General features: G+C 35.2%; 1 protein-coding gene across 1 annotated transcript in view; it reads right to left on the bottom strand.

Annotated features, from left to right (window-relative positions):
• LOC128546252 (protocadherin Fat 4-like) overlaps positions 1 to 23,728 on the bottom strand; it is a 104,673-nt gene that overhangs the window by 5,225 nt on the left and 75,720 nt on the right. Inside the window, exons 16-29 of the mRNA XM_053516538.1 lie at positions 23,499 to 23,632; positions 18,006 to 18,071; positions 17,216 to 17,377; positions 14,006 to 14,240; positions 13,320 to 13,450; positions 12,787 to 12,855; positions 11,715 to 11,876; positions 5,146 to 5,383; positions 4,538 to 4,668; positions 3,821 to 3,889; positions 2,422 to 2,583; positions 1,585 to 1,813; positions 1,195 to 1,325; positions 769 to 837 (exon numbers count right to left, since the gene is read on the bottom strand). Of these exons, the coding sequence (XP_053372513.1) occupies positions 769 to 837; positions 1,195 to 1,325; positions 1,585 to 1,813; positions 2,422 to 2,583; positions 3,821 to 3,889; positions 4,538 to 4,668; positions 5,146 to 5,383; positions 11,715 to 11,876; positions 12,787 to 12,855; positions 13,320 to 13,450; positions 14,006 to 14,240; positions 17,216 to 17,377; positions 18,006 to 18,071; positions 23,499 to 23,632 (1,988 nt within the window). The remainder of the gene's footprint in view (positions 1 to 768; positions 838 to 1,194; positions 1,326 to 1,584; positions 1,814 to 2,421; positions 2,584 to 3,820; positions 3,890 to 4,537; positions 4,669 to 5,145; positions 5,384 to 11,714; positions 11,877 to 12,786; positions 12,856 to 13,319; positions 13,451 to 14,005; positions 14,241 to 17,215; positions 17,378 to 18,005; positions 18,072 to 23,498; positions 23,633 to 23,728) is intronic.

Raw genomic sequence — 23,728 nt, 5'->3', positions numbered from 1 at the left:
GTTTCGTTGAACTCCTTCAAGGGGTTCAAGAGTTACAGAGCGGACACGAAATTGCTAATGGACGGAAGGACAGACAGACGGTCACCGGGACCATAACATAATACATGTACGTCCCTTATATAACAAAAGCTTATAAACTAGAAAACACTTTAGTATCTTTCATCGATCAAAGAGCAACGGAATCAAAATAAACTCATAAGTCGCATTATAATTTGTCCTAAAGGAGCAAAAAAGGTACCAAATATAGACAGTTTGCCTTTTTGTTCAAATGTGACATTTGAAGGTCCCTTTCGCTCAGTTAATATTATAATAGATATGTGAGAAGATCCGTTGGCACCGTAGAAGGCAAAAAAACCCAAAACAACAAGATAATCGAGTCCGTTAAAGCGAGGTTATGAAATGTGCAACATCTCTCAATTCCCCCTTACGTTGGCTGATATGGAATTATATTGTAACAAATACTGAATGTTCTCCATAGTTTCAAATAACCAGAAGATATAACAACAGTGAGTACAAGGTTATCTGGCAAGATTTCTGTGACTGCTTTAATACTTTGGGTAACGAAATAAGACAAGGCCGGGGCCAAGAATCGTATCAATCAAGCTGTGATATTAGCAAAAATCTTTTGACTTCTCACACATTACATTACACGTGCCTCCATTTAAAAGCAAATTGCACTATGAGGCCGACACAAACCAAATACAAAGACGACAGAAGTCTGATAGAAATAAATGGCAGCACCTAGCATGACATTAAGTAAAGCCTTACCAATTATGGTGTATGTTACCGATCCTATAGTATCGGGGTCCTCTGTTACAGCTGTGTAAACTGTTGTATCTATTAGAATGAATAAATAATTTATATACAAGTATATAGAAACAAAAATGCAAGAACGCTTCTTTCCTTCTTCTACTGCAAAACAAAAAACGCCAGACATTTACTTTATCGTCTACATTTCACAGCGACTATAAGCGCGTATAGTACAGCATTACATACAACAAGCGCCGAAATATTTGAACAATTTTGAAGTGCTGCTTCGAAATGCATGAAAATATTTCACAATAAATGGACGCAGCTATGCATCTAATATCAAGTTTAGTATTATACTTAATAAAACTTAACTTAACTTCTGGCTGTATTAACTACATGGATACTTAATTTATAGATACTATAATGAATAATATTTTTATTTACTTATGACTGCATCCTCCAACACGTCAACCTCTGCACTGGTTGTAAAGTTTGGGGCTACGTCGTTTTCATCAATGACAGATACGTTAAACACTGCGGTAGATGACAGTTGCAAAGATGAACTATCAGTTACCCTGAAAAAATGCGATGGAATCATTAACAACGAAGTGACACAGTCGCACTGACACAGTGATTAGCGAAGATTTAGTCTACAAAGTATAAATTTATACAATAAAAGTAAAGTTTACATTAGTTATGTAAATATTTATATTGATGAAATCTAACTGATTTTACAGCGAAATATGATGCAGAAGTTTTAGCAGAAATACAAGGTAAAATCATTTATGCAGTAATCAAAAAAAGAAAGAAAAAAATATAGATACAATTACTTACTCTATTGTAAATGTATATTGTGTTGTCGTTTCGTAGTCGAATGAGGCATTGGTTACTACTGCTGTTTTCGCGTCATTTATTTCAAATACACCTGGGTCACTTTGATTAACAAGGACGTACACTGGGTTAGTGTCGCCATCTTTGTCAGCTGATGTTAAATTCCAGACTTGATATTCCTCTATTACACTGTTCTCAGTTATGTTGATTTGAAATGCAGTTATTGTTGGCACTGAAACAAAATGTTTACAAATTTGAAATATATAGACAAGTACATACTTTCAACGTTTCTTTAAGAATGGAAGACGTTATCATTTGTCAGAATTAATGTTATGGTATTATTTTTTCATATTTACCTACGTTTCATAAAATAAGTAAATGTCTTCTACGGTCTCTTTTGATATTATTCTATTTGGAAGCTGAAGGTACCGGCGCCATTTTTAGATAACATTTTCACTGTTATGAATCATTTTGAATTATTTTCGGTGCAGTAATATGAAAGTTGTACGAATTCGGCACGTGCATCCTGTAATATATACAATTTTAAAACTTTATAAAGATATAAGTCTGTATGAGGATTCCTTAAACAATAAAGTAACACTAAAACAGGTTTTGAACAATTTCAAGTAGTTAAGTTTTCTTTATACGTGAAAATAAAGTCGCATTAATACTAGAAGAGTTCAAATACTAAAATCAGATCTTCATAAAGCTTTAAAAATATAACCATAACAATACATCACAGATTCAGATACACAGAATTCAATACTATATCGGCTGAACATAATCTTACACAGTAACATGTTGACTTTCGACGAGTTTACACTGATATTATTTTCTTACCTGTTATTACATTTACAGTAAGGTTCAAGGTCACTGAGTTAACACTATCATTAGCCTGTATGGTTAGCATGTAATTCAAACGTGTATCTGGTTCCAGCGCATTTATAATAGTCACATTTCCACTAGCTGAGTCAATACTGAACACGCCATCTGAATTTCCACCTACATTATAAAATAATAAAATATCGCAGATGGGCTAATATTCGAGGTAGTGTAATTTACATGAACAAAGTGATATGCGAATTCAAAACAAAAGTGACTTTAAAGAAGAAGATCCAAAGTTATACGAAGAGCAATTACTTAACAACGCGGAGGGTAAAGTCTATAAAAATGCGAAATGAACGTACTGCGACCAGTTAACGAATCCACAAAACATAATTAAGAAAATGGCGAGTCAACTGGTCATTTTGCACACGACAAAGAGCTTGGAACAAATACGTATTTAGATAAAGCATAGTAAGATTAAGCTGTATCACAAGACATTACTTTGGTCGCGAATCGTATAATTCTGGTGAAAAACGTTGCATTTTAGATCCACTTACCAGTCTTTTAAAAGCGTAAACAACACGTGCATAAAATGATATATATCAAAGATCATTAACCTGCTTAACGTGTGATTTTGATACTATTGATATATTGAACTATGTGTTAATTAATCACTAACTGGAAGAATCCTGATTTCATGAATAATCACGTGGTATCTTCCTTGACTATATCTGACGCAATCTACGGTTCATTCCGCTTTCGCAGCTTTGGGTATTGTTTAATCACCCCTTGGATATGGTGCCTGCTTTTTAATTTTGTCTTTTGGCAGTTCCTGTGATATGCAGGCTCCATAACCTCAGATCCCCTTTCTAAATTCCAGTTTGTTTAGTTCTGCTCATTGTTTTCTCGTTTAGGGCAAACCCATTATTTTAACTGGGGACCTTACGCCGCTTTTCATGGAATTACACATTAGTGTAGCATTGAAGGTTCCATGTGCACCGCCGTATGAACACATCTGCGGATGTCTCTAAATTATTTTTTGTACTTTTAACATGTGTAAATGTTGAGTTCTGCTCAACCCGGGGCTAGAGGGCGTGGACGGTAGCATGCATTTCCACTACCGTCCATGAACAGGCTCAATCAAACCGAGCCTGCAACATTTTCGTTTTTGTTGTGTTGAGCGACCTGTGGAGTTTCCACTTTTTCTATTTCTTATGACAATATGTAACTATTCAGTAAACATTATCACTATAATTTTGTATTATTAATGTGCTTCTTAAATGATTATAGATCATTCTGTCAAAATGATCTAATATGTTAAAAAGTAGATGTTGAAACTGATCATGTCCACTGTAAACAAATATTTCAGAGTCAAAAAGCATGCAAACAAGAAGTAGCAATGATTCATCAATACCTGTGAAAGAATATGATACTGTCCCGACTGAGTCATTGTCTGTGATTTCTGCTATGTACACAAGTGTATCTGTTAAATAGATAAAAATTAGTAAGTATTATACAGAATTAGCAAGTATAGAAAACATATTTCTTTTAAGTTCATTACAAATTTAACAAAAAAGAATTTGTTTTTGCTTACATTTTCTGTTTTTCAAGCTCTTTTAAGGTTTTAGCACCATTTGTATACGTAACTAGCGTAACAACTACGGAAAGACGTATAATTATTGATAGTGCTAGTTTACATTACACCGGAAGCTGATATTTCTTTAGCGATCAAAAGAGTAACTTTCTTTTCAAATTTAAGAAAAAGTTTATATAGAAAAAACATAATGTAAGACAACTCAACATATTTATTAAACAATATCAAACTTGAAAACCCATTTAAGCGGTTTGTCGATTCGTATCAACCTCAGCAATTTGCGGCCAGGAATTTTTATATATTTAAGGAACTCAACATGTTAATGAAATAAACATTATTTTAGTTGAAGTGTGTAAGATATTTTACATCATTCTGTTTGTCAAATAGATAATGCAGAGCGAAGCATGCGAAAACAACACTGGCTCTGTTTCCCCTAAACATTAATGATGCGGAAAACCTCAAATTGTTAAAAGAAATGAGTTTCTTAGATGGAATTTGAAAAAACAAATTCAAGTATATTAATCGAAGAAAACCAACCATTGTCTTGAAATTCAGGAAGATCAAGTGCTCCGTTTGATGTGAATTCAGGAGGACTGTCATTGGCGTCGGTGATATAAACAGTCAATGTTGCAGTGGATGATAACATGAAAGTTGAATTGTCTGTGGCTCTAAAATAAAACATAAAGCACCACTGTGAAAAAAACATCAGCTGACTTAAGGACGAATTGAATGTTAACTGTTTAATTTAGATAGGTATTTACGAATGCATGAGACACCCAAATAATTAGCTTAACTGCGCTGTACTGTGGCAAATATAAGCATGAATGTTTTTTGTGTGTTTTGTACTAATTTAAAATCATCAACATCCACCAAGCACAAACCAACCAGTTTATTTCAAAAATAGACAGATATACAAGTGTTTGTTCTCCATCAAAATTCCTGCATACAAAAAAGATGGAGGGCGTATAATGACTCTAGCAACATTGTTTTAATTTATATATCAACACGAATATTATAACCAAACTCGGTAACCAGAATCAGAAGGTCTCCATTGTTAGTATATACAGATGGGACCCTAGCAGTATATCTTACAAACATGGTGGGGACTCTAGAAATTTATCTTATCAACTATTTAAGTCACAAACCTTAGGGTTACAGTGTACATCTGAGTTGTTTCGAAATCAAATGAAGCATTTGTCGTTAGTTCCGAATTGTCTGCACTGATCTCAAAAGTACCATTAACGCTTTGGGAAACAATCTCATACACAACACCAGTATCTCCGTCTGCATCAGTTGAGTTCAATGTCCAGACTGTATATGTCATTGACGTATCCTGGTCTTCTGATATTGTTATGTTCGTCGATGGTAATACGAATATAGGCGCTGTAACAGAAAATCAAAGTACTGAGAGGACTGATGGCGGCAATGCTTTGCAGTTTCAAGACTTGATGTAACCCATTCATGTCAGGAAAGTACATGCAGGCATTATGTAATGCACTTGTGTGTGGCAAGAAATGGAGTGGTCACAACTTTAGCAGTGCACAACAATAAAATTTATTAATTTTGTGTTCAATACACTTCTATATTTTGTTCAAAAGGTAAAGATGAAAAATATAGTCTTGATCAATAGCAGTTGTTCATCGACAAACAAAAACCTTTCATTGCCATGTTTGATAAAATGTAAAAGATAAAGCTATACAATGTATTTCAATTTCTTCAATACTTCTGTTTGCACTGTATGTCCTGACATCGTGTGTTCTTGACAGTCTGACAGAAACAGGCAAACTTTGTAACACTTTATGAAAGTTTGGAAAGAAAGTCAAAATATTCCAATATGTGAAAGTTTAAAGGAACAGGATTTCCTTGAACTGACATTGAAAAAAAACTAGGCTATGTTTTCTAATGTGTACAATACTTATCAATTAAAAAAAGTCAGGAATGTTTTTTGTTACAAATAAACATCATTTTAATAAGAAGTCGTCATAAGTTAACACACAAATATTTTTATAGATCTACCTTTTTCCATTCCAACTATTGCTAATATTCAGTAACTGTTTTCTTAAAAACATACATGATATATGATGCTATTATTATTCATATTGTTTGTTATGTTTGTTGATCAAAATAACATTGTCTGTTTCAATTTTAGGTTATTTAATGTACACCTGTATTTCAAACTATCAATATCTTAATATAAGAAATACATTAAACACTGCGAAAACCGTGATTCGTCATATCAATGAACCTACCGAACTGCCGTATACAGTTAGGTTCGAGTAAATTAGGATACGAAACGCCCGTGGAAAAAGAACATGATTTCTGGTGGTTCTGCCTTCGAATATCACCATCAGAAACCATTTGCACCCTCAGATAGATGAAATACATTAAACTGGTAACATAAATGTACATCTGTAGGGATAATTACCAAGAAAATGAGGCCAAAATACAACGGGCACCTGCGGCAAGTTATTATCGCGGAATGGCGGATTACCTCCCATAGCAAAAATTACTCGGCCTGAAAAATGATAAAATACGTATATGTACGCGCAATTATAACAGTATTTAACGCACTCTTTACGTTAAACGATAATTTTCCTGCAGATAAATGCCAGTTTGATCAGCGTATATGGCATTTTTTGATATAAAAATCTGGGAATGATTTTTTTCTTCGGTCCTTTTTCAAGGATTTCCCGAACATTATATGTTAAACACGTCATATACATAATGTTCTGATCTTTAGACTAAAGAATCGGGCACATGTTCAGTTTGAGAAATGCTGTACTTTTCCAGAATAAGCGCGTTTCTATTGGCCCTATAGTGGAAAAAGTAAAAAACATATATCTCCCCTGATTTGCGGTGGCGCGGTGGTTGCTATTGAAATTACTGCATGCCCGCAAGATTCTGATGCCATAACTTTTGACAACATCTCTATGGATTCAAACCTTCCCTAGATGACATGTATATTCAGGATGCTCTCTCCAATTCATAGTGCATATCCATATCGACGGACTCTTTGCGAAATCTGCTATATCGGCGGTTTCTTTGCGTCGGCACCGGCTAATTTTGCTATAAACAGTGCCTAGGTTGGTATGGGAGGAAAAAGTTAGCTGCCATCCATGATCATAGGTATGCTGCTCAAAAATAAGTAGAGCACGGAACATTAGACTGTCTTTTCTATGTTTTGTAGTGTTTACTTTTTGATTATCAGCGATTTTGCTCGCAACTCGATGAAATTTGTTGATGGTGTACTGACATGGAACACTAGCCCGACTTTTTCCACAGTCTTTAACCAGTTTTTGCTTTGATATCATACATATCAAGCGCACTGCTTGTATTCATTTATCAATATTCTTCCAAATAATAAAGATAAATATGCCGAAATGTAAATGGAATTTTTCAAAACCCCTTACTTTCGGTTTTGTCGTTGCACCGGCGGTCTCTCTGCATACCAGTTTTTTTTTATGCACAAGCAGGCTCTCTGCATTACGCACAGAGAGGCTCTATGCTAATGACTATCTGGAAACATTATAGCTTAATTAATTTGGTGTGTATATCTGACTTTTTATAACTGCCAACCTGTTTATAGCAAAGAATCGCCGGTGCCGACGCAAGAAACCACCGATGAAGCATATTTCGCAGAGTCCGCCGATATGGATATGCACCGTGCAATTGTGTATTAAATTTTAGTAACTATTTGAAATTCAATTCATTTTTATGCAACTTGTGTGGACAAGACATTTTGATTAACGATTTACAGCTGATTTCGAGATCAAAATATATAATTATACATAATATACAATTACAAAATAAGGACGGTCCGACCAAGTACATAAATATGCCTTTAAAAATGTTCTTAATAGTTGGTGTAAAACAGAAGTAATCTGTTAATAATTGATTTTACGATTTCAAACAATGAGAGAAAAAATCTACTGCCGATTATCAGATTAGATACATGTAATATGATAATTATAAAAGATCAAACTGTCAAATTAATTTCCCCTAACCAAATAAGTCATAAATTCAAACTAAGTAATGAATTTTTTCTACCTATTCTACTTCAAGTAAAAACTGTTTTTTATTATTTTTTTTTTTTATTATTATTTTTTATATAGTATTATTTTTTATAAATAACATATCTCTTCTAAATATTTTCTTAGACATGTGAAAATTATTTCATTTCAGCACTGCATTTTCTGAAATAATATTTTAGAAATAACACCTGCACGGAAAAGATATTTTAACAGATCGGAATCGGGATATATATAGGATGTTGCCGCATATTTATAGATTCGCCTACTGATAAACGGTAGTGATCGCCGCAAACTGATAAAGTTTCTCCATAATACACATCCACAACGGTGTCGAGGAACGGCGATGAAAAAATCAATAATCTATCGGCTTATCAGTGGCGTTGCAATTCCTTAGTAGTTGCTATTTTCACGCAGAATCAAGAACACATTTTTGGTGGCTGCTGCCACCAGTGTCAAAAAGAATACTCCGTTTGAGAAATCTTGTCAGTTCTTAAGACCATCCTAACAACACAACCAAAAATAGTTCCAAGCTTTCCAGCAAAACAATTATCTACACAACGTGCAGAATATGCAAAGCTACAATATATGCCATAATACCACTTTTAATGTAAATTCGGCGACTAAAATCAATGCAAACTGAAGTCAACGTTTTAATTAAAACAACCACGTGTATGAATACAAATATGCAAATTTATGGTCACGTGAATAAATGATGACCTCATGTTACCTGAACTGAAGCGATGATATTGATTAGCTATTGCATAGTACTGCCCCAGAGGTCACGTAGATTATAACGTAGAAAAGGTAGCTTATATATACAGAAACCTGGGAATCCAGACTGACAATTTAAAAATGTTTCCTAACCGCAGTGTCACATGTATAACTCCCGAAATTTAAGGCTTTATTTAATAAAGAACAGTGCCTTCTGCTAGCAATAATCCGTGGCTAAAAATAGAAACGGAATTTCAACGGAAAAGTTTCCAAACATTTCCATAGACAATACCAGTTTGTACCTCTGATAGCTTTTCCAGCAAGTTGTAACACTTTTCAAATATGTCAGAACAAACTTAAATGTTCGTCATAGCTATCAAATTGTAAGATATTATATTAATGCAACCCTAGTGATCTAAGAATGTTACTGAATTTTCGACTGCATTGTCTCGTTTTCGTTTCAAGCACGCAAAAATATGACCACATGTTAATTAGGCTATTTATAGAAAATCGATAATCAGCAGTGATATGGATTTCCTCAAGCGTTGATACTGCCAATTAACACTAATTAGCGCAAATTTAGTGAGATGATTTATGAACAGGACAGTACTTTAATTATTGATATAACTTGAACATGTACAATTCATCGTTATATCAAGAACAAAATATACTAAAACATGCTTAGCAACACGAGAGTGAACAAAACTAAAAGAACAGTCAGTTAAATTTCATTCGATATTGTTTGCAATGTCACCTGCCGTGAGAATCCAAGACATGTATGTTTTCTAAATAATATTCCCTCACGGATAATCTTCCTTCAGCAAACACTATATGTATTCATAGATACACATGTATTCGGTATAATTTCGTCTGACAAAACACGAATTATCCACGTGGAAACCCACAGGTCGCGCAAGCTGAGAAGTGTTGCAAGCTCGCTTTGACTAAATGGTGCTACTGTATCACGATTTCATCAACTTGTAAGCCCGTGAAAGTGGGCGCAGCGATGATACTAATACTCGCCTTTTTGAAACGGCAATCTGTCAGACTGTAGCAAGTCGTCGGATAACAGATTTGACCAACTTAAAAATTGAATTGTTTCTAGACAGATTCTGCTCACTTCAACTAAATTCATTCGAGTCGCCCCATGAGAAAAACAACATAGTGCATTTGTGACCAGCATGGACCCAGATCTAACTGCGGATCCGCACACCACTCTGGTCAGGATCCTTGTTGTTCGCTAACGGTTTCTCTAGTTGCAATAGGCTTTGAAAGCTAACAGCATGGATTCTGACCAGACTGCGCGCATGCACATGCTGGTCTGGATCCATGCTGGTCGCAAATGCACTATGCTGGTTTTCTCATGGTGCGTCTCAATATATCTGGATACAAATATATGTATAAAAATTAAAACGGTTTCGTTTCGCGTTACATATATTGGACTTTTTTTCTCGGTCTGACTAAAGTTGTAAGTTTGTCTGACTTAATGTCCAGCATTTTTGCGAAGCCTGCTGTTATGTCTAGCGAACTTTTGAGTATAACAGATGGAGTGATAATTAATGCACCTCTAAAATACACTGGCTGCAGAACTGACATTCTGAGGTGCATTTGTGGTGCATGTTTGTGTTGTTTTCTTTCACAAAAGTCTCATGAAAACCACAGCTATCTGATACGGACTAAATCAGTATGTATAATAATTCATGAAAGACACTGCCCAAAAGCTTTAAAAAGAAATCTTAAAAGCTGAATGATTTGGAGAAAAAGCTTATACCATTTATTCATAGTAAAACATCTTCGATGTAATTTATGTTTTAGTTTTTGTCACAAATAATCAAAAAGGATCAAAACTATTCGTTAAAGACTGAATCAGTGTGTATGTAAACAATGACTGGCAGTGAAAAGGGATTAATTTTGAAACCAAAGCCGAATATTAAAAAAAAATGCAAAAAAAATTCTTATGGTTTATATTAACAATTCCTCAGTTGTCGCTTTCTTTGTAATATTTTAAACATTGATTAGCAGCCACCATCAGCGTTTTGAGCGCTTTGATTTTTTAGCGTATTGAAACTAGTTATTCGATTTCAGAATAGGTCACATGATCAAAACATGTGTCGGTTTCAGAATCGATCACGTGATCAAATCAAGCGTCTTTATTATTCTTACGCTTAAGTAGATCTATATTTATAATGCAGTTTAGTTTTCTTCAGATACTGTTGTAAATATAAAATGTGTAGATCTATTTAATGATATCTGGATCAAAAATATAATTGCAAAATGCAATATTAAAGTTACGTTTGGTAAATACTTTGGAACTTGTTTTCTGTGTGTTGTCAGGTTGGTCATAAGTTCGACAAGAAAATTGAAAGACGGTTTGTTAAATCTGGGGGCATTGCCCCCAAAAATGATCGTTGATTTTGAAGTTAAAAGAACTAAGGAGAAAATATATGACCGTCATGAATAAAATATGGGCACTGGAAAAACTGTAATTTAAAGATTTTAAGTTGTTCTTCTATAAGTTTTCACTGTAACAACAAATATGCGCATTAGTAAAGCTGTAATTTATAGGTTTCAAATTGTTCTTCTATATGCTTTTGCTGTGAATACATATATTTGGATTGGTAAAACTCTAAAAAAAATTCAAATTGTTCTTCTCTATGTTTTCACTGTGAGTAAAAGTAAAGAGCATAACTAGATCTGAAATTCCTTTGTGAAATTCAAATATTATATATTAGTGTACGACATGGCTTATCTTATAGCTTTGAGAATGGCAATGGAATAAACGCTTTAATACATGTTTTAAGCGTATGTAATGAATGATACAGATCAGACAAACGTCTGTAAGACAGATTATGTATAATCTTGTTTTTTGTTCGGTATACTTAAAGTCTGAAATGAACGATAACTAATTTAACCATCTAGAGTGAAGAAAAATGTTTTGTTGATAGAAATGACAGCTACATATGAAAGTTTACCAGTTTTTACATATACTGTGACAGTGTAATCTGTCGTCTGCGCCGAGTCGTTTGCTTGAAGAACTAGGCTATATGTCAGTGTGACGTTTGGCTGGAGATCTGTGGCAAGTGTTATCTCCCCACTTGTTTCATTGATGCTAAAAGTGTTGTCGGTATTTCCATCTAACGTGAAAAACAAATTAAGTTATTAAAGTAAGTCAACAAATATCGAACCTAATTTGGATGTTGTTGTTCGGTTACTAAATCGTTTATTTTTATGCAAAACTCTAAACAAAACTCATAAAATAACTGAATTGACTATTTACAATATGTGATCAGAATCGCGTAATGATTTACTTCAAATGCTTATAAACTATGTGTAGATTAATGTTAAAAATGATAATCAGCTTTCAGTAAAAAACGAAACAACTGGAAATCTTCGGAACGACATGCAGAAATAATCGATAAAATGAAACATCCATGACATTTTCCTTGTCTTGATATCTAAAAAGAAGAGTGCATCAATGTGGAGAAATGTATTAAAACTTATATACAATTATAACGTCATTATAAAACGTCATTAATATTTATCCAATTTCTCTATTTATTCCTTCGATTTTCACAATATAAGCAATTTTGGTCATAGGTATTCAAACTCGAACAATATTGCCAACATTGTGTTGTCATACTCATATATAACGTTTACTTGTAATATGCTGAGGTTATACCCATATGAATTTGAATATAACTTTTCGGTACTGTACATTTCAGTTTCAAACACTATAGGAATTTACATCTAACAACGAACAGGCATATTTACATGATAAAGTAACTGACTTGCAAATATTGACAGCGCCTCGATTACGATTCAGTTTAATTTTAACTGTACAGTAGATAAAAAAGCGATATCAAAAGAAGTTCGCGTTTCATGTATTTAGATAATTATACCAGATAAATCCTCTTTGTATTTCCTTTATTCCACCAATAACGCGGCTTCTAAGGCTGGTGTGCATGTAACAGAAACAATGGCGTATTTTTTTCAGCATTAAGTAACCGGTTTTGTTTCACAAATGAAATCAGAGAATAAAAATACCTGTGAAAGAGTATGTTACAATAGATCCGGTGTCAACATCGGTAGTTTTAGCAACATATACAACGGTACCTGCAAGATATGCATTCATTTAAAAACATTTGTTTCCGAACTAGTTAGATCATGTACATGTTTAACAGATAAAAGGTCACTGGAGAAGCTGTTATTAGAATCATAATAGAACCTTGCAATATTTACCACAATATGCAAATCAACATAGGCGCAGGAGCAGGTGGAGGAGGAGAGGGCAAGGTGGTGCCCTAACTATGAAAATGGGTGTCAGCATATGCCTTAATCTCCCATCCACAAACTTTTGACCCAAAAAATGATTTTATTCAGAAATAACAGCAGATAAAAGGGAAAAAGTCAGTTTTGGAGAGCAGATCAGGATTTGATGTGATGTTTTGTGAATAAGCGAAAGAACACTTTTTGCTGTCCAAACATTTTCAGGGCAGAGTTAGCTGGTCGGTTTCCGATTGGACCCCAACTTTGAGATGGCCCCTACGCCAATGATTCAAAACTTTTGTATCACTTACCAGTTGATGTAAATTCAGATATCTCAAATGTATCATTAGACTGGAATTCAGGAGCGTTATCATTCATGTCAGTGACAGATATCACTAATGTAGCTGTGCTAGACATAGTAAACGTTGACGTGTCTGTTACTCTGAAAGGTATAAACATGGAATTTCAATCCACTGTTACCCTTAAGAATATTTACCGCTACTCCAACGAAACAAGTTAAAAGTAAGTTGAGGTCTGCTCGAACTTATAAAGGAGCGACTCTGTATCATAGTACAGATTTCATAAACCTGTATAAGTAATTTGAATTTAATTATACTAGTCTACATTTTGAACAGAATAATTATATATATGTTTTCAAATGACCGTTTTATATTTGTTGTTTGTTGTATTTCTTTGTTGCACAGTATCTTTAGTTCAAACGTGGTTATAATCTATGCATATAGTTATATTTGTATTCAGCAATAACGGTATGAACAAAAACAGCGCTAAATGTGGCTAATAAAAGAAAGGAGGGAGCTTTTACTAAATTATAAAATTATACTAAATTATCAACACTACACGAAGACAGAAGAAAATGATTTGATACAACAAGAATATCTAATTTGCTATTTATGTCATCTATATATAACATAGGTCATTGTGTATGGATTTTGTAAATATTACATACATTACATATATTGTATAGATAAATACTAACCGCAAAGTAACATTGTAACCGGTACTGGCTTCGTAATCGAATTCCGCAGTTGTAACAAGAGTTGTGTTATCGGCGTTCAGCTCAAAAGTACCCGGATCGCTCTGTGATACAATTTCATATTGTGGATTTTGGTCACCGTCACGGTCCGTTGAGTTCAGTGCTAATACTTCATACCCTCCAGAAGTATTCGTGTTCTCGGGAATTTCTACATTTTCAGGGAACTCAAAGACTGGTGCTAAAATAATGGATATAATAAATGATAGCATAGAATTGAAAGAATAATGCAAATTGGAACCTCATTTAGCTTGTATATCTTCGAATATTTAATAATTGAAGGGAGAGATGAATTGTGTGTGTGTTTAAAAATACCACTAATGAAGCACTAAATTCCTATACCTTTTTTACCTGTATCAACAACGCCCACACTCTGTGTTGCTACATTTAAGGTAACATGCATCATAAAGGTTCCCACTTTGTGTTGCCGCATTTAAAGCAACACATCAATGACGTTCACATATTTGTGTAACCGCATTTAAAACGACACACATTAATGACGTTCACACTTTGTGTTGCCGCATTTAAAGCAACACACTTCAATGGAGTTCACAGTCTATGTTGCCATATTAAAGGTGACATACTTCAATGACGTTCACACGCTGTGTTGCCACATTTAAAGCGACTCACATGAATGACGTTCACAGTCTGTGCTGCAACATTAAAGGTGACATACATCAATGACGTTCACACTTTGTGTTGCCACATTTAAAGCAACATACATCAATGGCGTTCACAGTCTGTGTTGCCACATTTAAAGTAACATACACAAATGACGTTCACACTTTGTGTTGCCGCATTTAAAGCGGCACGAATCAATGATGTTCACACGTTGTATTGCTGCATTTAAAGCGACACACATCAATCGCGTTCACACGCTCTGTTGCCGCATTTGAAGTAAAATACACCAATGACGTTCACAGTCGTGTGGCCACATTTAAAGTAACATACACTAATGACGTTCACAGTCTGTGTTGCCACAATTAAAGCGACACACATCAATGACGTTTACAGTCTGTGTTACCACATTTGAAGTAACATACATCAATACGTTCACAGTCTGTGTTGCCACATTTAAAGTAACATACATCAATGACGTTCGGACTTTGTGTTGCCGCATTTAAAGCGACACATATCAATGACATTTACACGCTGTATTGCTGCATTTAAAGTCACACACATCAAAGACCTTCTCAGTCTGTGTTGCAACATGTAAATTAACATACATCAATGACGTTCACAGTCTGTGTTGCCACATTTAAAGTAACATACATCAATCACGTTCACAGTCTGTGTTTCCACCTTTAAAGCGACTAACATCAATGGCGTTCACAATCTGTGTTACCACATTTGAAGTAATATACATCGATGACGTTCACAGTCTGTGTTGCCACATTTAAGGTAACATACATCAATGACGTTCACACTTTGTGTTGCCGCATTTAAAGCGACACACATCAATGACGTTCACACGCTGAATTGCAGCATTTAAAGTCACACACATCAAAGACGTTCACACGCTGTGTTGCCATATTTAAAGTAACATACATCAATGACGTTCACAGTCTGTATTGTCACCTTAAAAACGACAAACATCAATGACGTTCACAGTATGTGTTACCACATTTGAAGTAGCACACATCAATGACGTTAACAGTCTGTGTTGCCACATTTAAAGCGACACACATCAATGGCGTTCACTTTTTGTGTTACCATATTAAAGGTAACATACATCAATGACGTTCACACTTTGTGTTGCCGCATTTAAAGCGACACATATCAATGACGTTCACACGTTGTATTGCAGCATTTAAAGTCACACACATTAAAGGCGTTCACACGATGTGTTGCCGCATCTAAAGCGACACACATCAATGGCGTTCACACGCTGTGTTGCTGCAATTAAAGCGACACACATCAAAGACGTTCCCACGCTGTGTTGCCACATTTAAAGCGACACACATCAATGGCGTTGACAGTCTGTGTTGCCACATTTAAAGTAACATACATCAATGACGTTGACAGTCTGTGTTGCCACATAAGAGATGACATACATCAATGGCGTTCACAGTCTGTGTTGCCATATTTAAAGCAACATACATCAATGACGTTCACAGTCTGTGTTGCCACATTAAAGGCGACATACATTAATATTGTTTACACTCGTCTGTGTTGCCACATTTAAGGTAACATATATCAATGACGTTCACAGTCTGTGTTGCAACATTTAAAGTAACATACATCAATGACGTTCACAGTCCGTGTTTCCGCATTTAAAATAACGAACATCAATGACATACATCAATGGCGTTCACAGTCTGTGTTGCCACATTTATAGTAACATACATCAATACGTTCACAGTCTGTACTGCCACATTTATGGTGGCGTACATTATTGGCGTTCACAGTCTGTGTTGTCACATCAAAGTAACATACATAAATGACGTTCACAGTCCGTGTTGCCACATTTAAGGTGACATAAATGAGTGGCGTTCGCACATTGTGTTGCCACATTTTAGGTGATATACATCAATGACGTTCACAGTCTGTGTTGCCACATTTAAGGTGACAAATATCAATGACGTTCACAGTCTGTTTTGTTACACTTAAGGTGACATACATCAATGACTTTCAGTCTGTTGCCACATTAAAGGTAACATACATCAATGACGTTCTCAGTCTGTGTTGCCACATTAAAGATGACATATACCAATGACGTTCACAGTCTGTGTTGTCACATTTAAGGTGACATACATCAATGGCGTTCACAGTCTGTGTTGCCACATTTAAGGTGACATACATCAATGATGTTCACAGTCTGTTGCTACATTTAAGGTGACATACATCAATGACGTTCACAGTCTGTGTTGCTACATTTAAGGTGGCATACATTAATGGCGTTCACAGTTTGGTTGCCACATTTAATGTGAAATACATCACTGAATTTAACAGTCTTTGTTGCCACATTTAGGTTGACATACATCAATGGCGTTCACAGTATGTGTTGCCACATTTAAGGTGACATACATCAATGACGTTCACAGTGTGTTACCACATTTAAGGTGCCAAACATGGCGTTCGCATTTATCGTAAAATACATAAATGGCTTTCACACTATGTTGAAATATCGTTTGCTTGAATATTTAGACGTCTTACCTGTTACAACAGTAACGTTCACACTTTGTGTTCCAACATTTACACTGTCGTTTGCTTGAACAATGAGGAGGTAACTCAGATCATCGAAGGAATTCAGCAGTGATGCAAGTGATAGGTTGCCAGAAACGGCATCAATACTGAATACATCATTTGTATTTCCACCTGCAACAAAATGTTTTTGCACTGTACATTTGTTTGTAATTGAATTGGATCTCAAAGTGTTTGACGTTTACTCACTGTCTTTAAAACACAGCCTGAACCACTTATATTTTTATTTGAATTGGTTAATGCCATTTTAAGCAGTTTTTCATTAATGTAGACTAACCTGTGTTCGTACATCCTGCAACCTAGACTTTACTTTTATAATGCAGGTGATTGCGTTTTAACTGTAAATAACTTTAACGGGAAGGTCAATGTTTGAGATATGCTAAAATATGAGTATTTTTCACAAAGATATTTCATGATTAAACTTAATTTGAAATATAGAATATCGTTTTATTTCAAAACGTATATAACGTGGCTAAATATAAAAAAAATAACGGCGTACACGAATCTGGTGTCATAGCTGTCTAGTAATAGTCTTTCAATAGTAATACAATTTTACTGTGACCAGTAATACATTGTGTTCTACTTTTAACTTAATACGCAATATTCTTTATACACACAAACCTGTTTATTTTATGTTTCCATAGATGCCGTTCTGTAATTGTACATTATTTCAAAAATGAAATTTGAATATAAGCAGTCCGCAACATCAAGTAAGAAAGAATGATGCGGAAGTTTATGTTACCTATGATTGAATAATCTGCAGATACTGAATCTGGATCGACAGATGCTGCAATGTAGTCCACCAAACCTGCAATCAAATGATAAATACAAGTTTTAATATGAAAAAAGATAACCGCATCATTTAGTTTAAACATATTTATTGCATGAATTCCACAAATAACAATAGTACAGTAACCATTTTGCATGCAAAGAATATTCACGAAAGCACATTGTACATATAAGGTCAATCTTCTATTATAAAATATACACCAAAAACATGGCTTAAATTTACAAAAATAAAATAATATTTCTTGTGCAATACATCCAATTTTAGAAGAAAATATACGATAAGACATATTTCTGAAAATCTTAGGTACTTAACATATAAGGCTCTTTTATTCCTATAATTCCCAAGAACAAAACAAAATATTGACAGCCTGTTCGTACATATTTCAGAAGTCACAAATAAGTTAAGTGCTAGTAAGGAAATCGTAGACTCTTAACATCATACGAGGCTCTTTTATTCCTATAGTTTCCAAGAACAAAACAAAATATTATCAGCCTGTTCATACATCTTTCAGAAGTCACAAATAAGTTAAGTGCTAGTAAAAGAAGTAAAGAATTTTAAATCGTGATAGTTATAAGAAAATAATATGTAGAGAAAGAAAGGATTAAATCAGTAAATGAAAATAAATGAAAAATAATGAAAACAGAAATAATCCACCTGCAGATGAACTAGTTAAAACGTAGAAGGATGTCAAGTGTTATCAAGATATAACAGCACATGTCACAATGGAAGTCAATGTTAATTATTAGTGAACCTTCCACTGTCAAGAATATACTTCTGGACAGCTGCAAATAGTTCCATGTTATCTTCATCAGATAGTGAGTCGTCACCAAAGAGCAGGGTAGTTCAATCAGGTAAAATCAATCTGTGGTCTCTTCTCCTGTTTTCAAGTGATTTCCAACGGATTTCGTGTTGGACATTTTCTAAGGATACTAGTCTAGTTGCTCCTGTCACAATTCGCGCACATTCGTTCTGAATCTTGTCCAACTGATCCTTTTCAAAAGCTGTACAGTTATTCCAGATAACGTCGGCATACTCTAAAATAGGGCGAACAAAAGAAGTATATATCGTTTCAAGGGATTTCCTGTCGAGAGTCATTTTCAATTTACGCATAATGTGCACTCGTGTCCAGGCTTTTTTAGTGATGTAGTTGACATGTTCATGCATGCCAAGAACAGTCGTTAGTGAGTATGAGTCCAAGATGTTTATGATGTGACACTTCCGGAATCACTTGGCCATACATAGTCAGAGCAGGATGAAGCAACTGTGTTGTTTTCTGGATATAAGAAGTCATTCTGACTTTGAAGGATTGAAATCTACAAGCCACTGATCAGCCCATGACATGATTTTCAGAATGTCCGATTGCAGAAGCTCCGCAGCTGGGACCGGAAAGTCAACAATGATGTAAAGATTAGTGTCATCTGCAAAAAGGCGGATATGACTACCAAGATCAAGGACGATATCATTTATAAATATTAAGAACAAAAGGGGACCCAATATCGATCCCTGGGGAACACCAGCAGCAATATATGCCCAGGATGAAGAAATACCAGGAAGAACAACACGTTGACGCCGTCCAGACAGATAGTTGGTGAACCATTTTAAAAGATTCCCTGAGACACCGGCATTTTGGAGTTTTATTAAGAGGCCCTGATGCCACACCCTGTCAAAGGCTTTGCTGATATCGAAAAAGACCGCCCTAACTTCAAGTCCGTCGTCAAGGGCTTTGCAGAAAGTATCACAGAGAAAGGCAAGCTGGTTAACTGTTGAGTCTCCTGGCCTGAAACCAGACTGATAAGGAGAAATAAAGTGCGTATCGAGTAGATGGTTGTTCAAAAACCTTTTCAATACAACAAAGAAGCGAGATAGGGCGGTAATTATTAACAAGCGCTGGATCACCTTTCTTGAAGACAGCACATACATGAGCTTCCTTCCAAGAATCTGGGACTACACATTGCTGTAGAGAGTGGTTAAAGAGAGAACAAAGTGGAAATGAAAGTTCGTGAGACCCTTCACGAAGAATACGATAGCCTACACCGTCAGGACCAGTCGCTTTTGCAATCGGAAGATTTCTAAGAACGTCTTCAACTTCTTTAGATTGGATAGCAATAGATGATAGTTGAACATCTTCAGGCTGAACATTAGGCGCTGGAACAGTTTTGCCATGATCATTCAGATGAGTCTGTCCCACAAAGAAATTGTTCAGAAGCTCAGCTTTCTCGAGGGAGCCAAATGTTAAAGTGCTGGAATCAGAATTTATAAGAGGAGGCAGTGACTTACGGGAGTCTTTTGAAATGAAAGCTTTCAGAGTAGTCCACCAGTCTTTTGGAGATAGCAATCTTGAGTTAAGTTTCTCTGACATGTGTTCATAGTAATCTCTTTTCGCTCGTCTGATTAGTGTCACTGTATCATTTCGAATTCTTCGAAAGGTCATCCAATGTGCCTCGGTGTTGTGGCTTTTGGCGTTTCTGTATGCCCGCTTGCGCCTCCGAATACTTCTACGAACTGTATTTGTCATCCATGGAACATCGTATCATTACGGTTTATTTTGGGATAGACGTTTTACTTATCTGGAGAATTTTCTCAGTGACATTGGATACATGGGTGTTTATGTCATCTTGATAGCATGAGTCCCAGTCCACAGTTTGAAACTTTTGTCTAAGGGCATTAAAATCGGCTTGTTCGTACATCCAAATTTGTCTTGTATAGGAAGGCATCTTTGGTTTTTTGAACTTAAGAATACAGTAGACAGGACAGTGGTATCTAATGTTCTGTTCGAGAAAATGGTCACCAACTCCAGAATGGAATACTGCTTGTTGGTTAGAAGCAAAGGTCAAGTCAATTGTAGAATTAGAAAGCTCTGTATAATGAGAAGGTTCTTGGATTAACTGTATGAGGCCATTTTGTTGGCAAAGAGATGAAACTTTAAGACATGTATTTGGATTTTGGATATTGAAGTTAAAGTCACCGGTAATAAAGATATCAGCTATCCCTGTGTCAGTAGCCATAGAAAAGGAATCTTCAATAAGGTTATTGTAGATGGTATCGGAGCCAGGTGGTCGATAAAAATTTCCAAACAGGACATGCTTGTTATTACGAAGAATCACCTCAATCCAGAGACATTCTAGTCGATTGGGTTCAAGATCAGGTCTGTGCTTGAAATGAAGATTGTTTTTCACATAGATTATTACTCCTCCGTGATTGTCGAACTGTCTATCCTTTCGAATTGGCGGATGGAATGTTGGAATAGTAAGATCACTGCTCGTAACTGATTCACTAAGCCAAGTTTCAGTAAAGGCCAAAATGTCAAAATCGGTAAGTTCAGCAGACAAGATATCAATTTTATTCTGAATACTTTGAACATTATAGTGGATAAAAGAAAGATGATTGTGAACATGAAGTGGGGCTTCTAAAAAGCCTGTAGAAGACTCAGCTGAGGAAGCGACAGAATCTGGTCCAGGGTTTTTATGAATATCACCAGCGTTTGTGAGTAAAACATGAAGCCACATTACCAACACACACTCGAAAAGCAATGTCAAACTGAAATTTATAAATAATGAATTTGATCTATAACGCAAGATATTTGCATATACCCTTCTAGTTGGAAAATGTATGAAAAGTTGAGGCGTTGTGTTGCATGTAAAGCTGAATGAAAAAGATACCAAGAGGAGAGGATCTTGCATCACAACAATAAGCAGAAAGAAGTGGGTCACTAAGGGAAAAGAAAAAGGGTTCCTGTAAATACTCAAAACACCCCTAGAGAATGACTTGTTTCTATTCGGGACATTTGCAAAAACAAGTGCATTTTTAACCATTATCGAATGGAAGTGAAGTTAAGTGTTTGGTCAAGGAATGCCCCGAACCTGACTTAGCTTAGATAGTGGACACGAAAGATCACCTGTAGTATCATCACCGGTGGATACATAGGGAAAGACAAAAGGAGGATAAGATAGAATATAATAAAATAAAGAAAACAAGTGATACATCAGAGATGTTTCTGAGTATGTTCGGACACTAAATAAAGACAGTGTTCGATATTAGTAATTAAGGAGGATTGCTTCAGAGAATATAAACCACATAAAATACATGTAAACTCTTATGTTATTATGCTGCGTTATGTCACATTGTGTTATGTTGATGTTAATCCTTAATGCAACATTTTCATGCTTTAACTTTATATTCTCTGATTTAAGATCAAGATTGGCCGACTCTAAAATTTTGATTTTATGATCGAGTCCCACAGTAACGCCAGTCACAATGGCGTCAATCGATGACTGTACTGCTTTCATGACGATTGCTGAAATTTCATCTTGGAACGAAGATTTTAACAGTTGAGCGATCTTTCCTAAGGCCGAGTCGTCAAGTGACAGACTAGCAACTGGAGGATCTTCTACTACATTCCCGGATTGCTCCATACCATTAGTGGACTCGCTATCAGTATTAATGTCCATTATGAGACAAGATTTCTTAAAGTCGGCGTTTTCAAAAGGTGAAGACAGAAATCGTTTCTTCGTTTACATCAGGTGTCAAACTGTCTTGATTGTCAACTGCAGACATGAGTAATGATATTTATGGCGTGAAGTATAGACGAAAAATTATTGCAGATAGTCCATATACCCGTAATTCACTCATGCGTATCAATAAGCAGGTAAACAGGTATTCAAAATCAAATTTCAAAAGTCAAAAACATTACTTGATATCAATCGTACACTGTCCATCTCATTTTAGAATTAAACACATTCCAAGCTTCAATAATCCCTCAAATCCTATTAAAACACCTAAATTTTAAACATTTCTCGGAGCACACGAAAATCACATCCGTCCGCCATGATCACGTGAATTTTTTTTTCTTTTTTTCATCATTTTGTGACAGAGTACAAATATAAGATTTTATTTTAGTAATATCATGGTTGATTTTATTTCTAGTGGAATTGCATTTTTTAAAATTATATAACAGCTAGAGGACATACTTCTAAAAATATAAAACTTAAGGGTAGGCAGCCATAGAGCCACATGCATCACGGTAACACTACTAAACTTATAAATTATTATTCAATAAGGTCTAGGAACCGCATTCGCGAAAACAGCATTTTGATCCAAAAATGCTCGAAACAAAAAACAGTTATATAGGAGATATAAATGTATTTCTAAGATTCCTTTTGTACAAAGCTTTTGAACATCAACAAAAGGGAGGTATTAGAATGTTCTAAAGTAAGACTGGAACGAGTTTTAAAAACTGTTTTTGCAGCCAAACATCAAAGCAAATGCTAAATATACTGGTTAAATTAACATTAACATGACAGCTATTGCTATGTTACGTTGTTTGCATGGCCGATAAAAAGCGGTTTACAAAAATGGCATAATTACATAATTATTATATTTAATCAATTTATTATCAAGTTACTACGCGTAAAAGCATTATGTAAATGTGCAGAAATCAAGACAAACCAATCGGGGCGTCTTCTCTTAGTTCTAGATCTACAGATGCTGGATTGAACGCTGGCGGTTCATCATTAACGTCTGTAATGTTGACAGTAAGTATTCCTGTAGAGGAGCGCTGGAGCGAGGATGAGTCTGTTACTCTGTAAATAATTAGAAGGAAAAACTGACAACAACTGTCCTGTTAATAGGTGAAAATAAAGGAAAAATGAAACTGAATAGAAAGAAATACCATCTAG

Source organism: Mercenaria mercenaria, chromosome 10 (assembly GCF_021730395.1).
Source record: "Mercenaria mercenaria strain notata chromosome 10, MADL_Memer_1, whole genome shotgun sequence".
In the NCBI taxonomy this organism is placed as follows: Eukaryota; Metazoa; Mollusca; class Bivalvia; order Venerida; family Veneridae; genus Mercenaria; species Mercenaria mercenaria.
The sequence above is the reverse complement of the archived record's forward strand: the minus strand, read 5'-3'. Positions and strand labels throughout refer to the sequence as shown.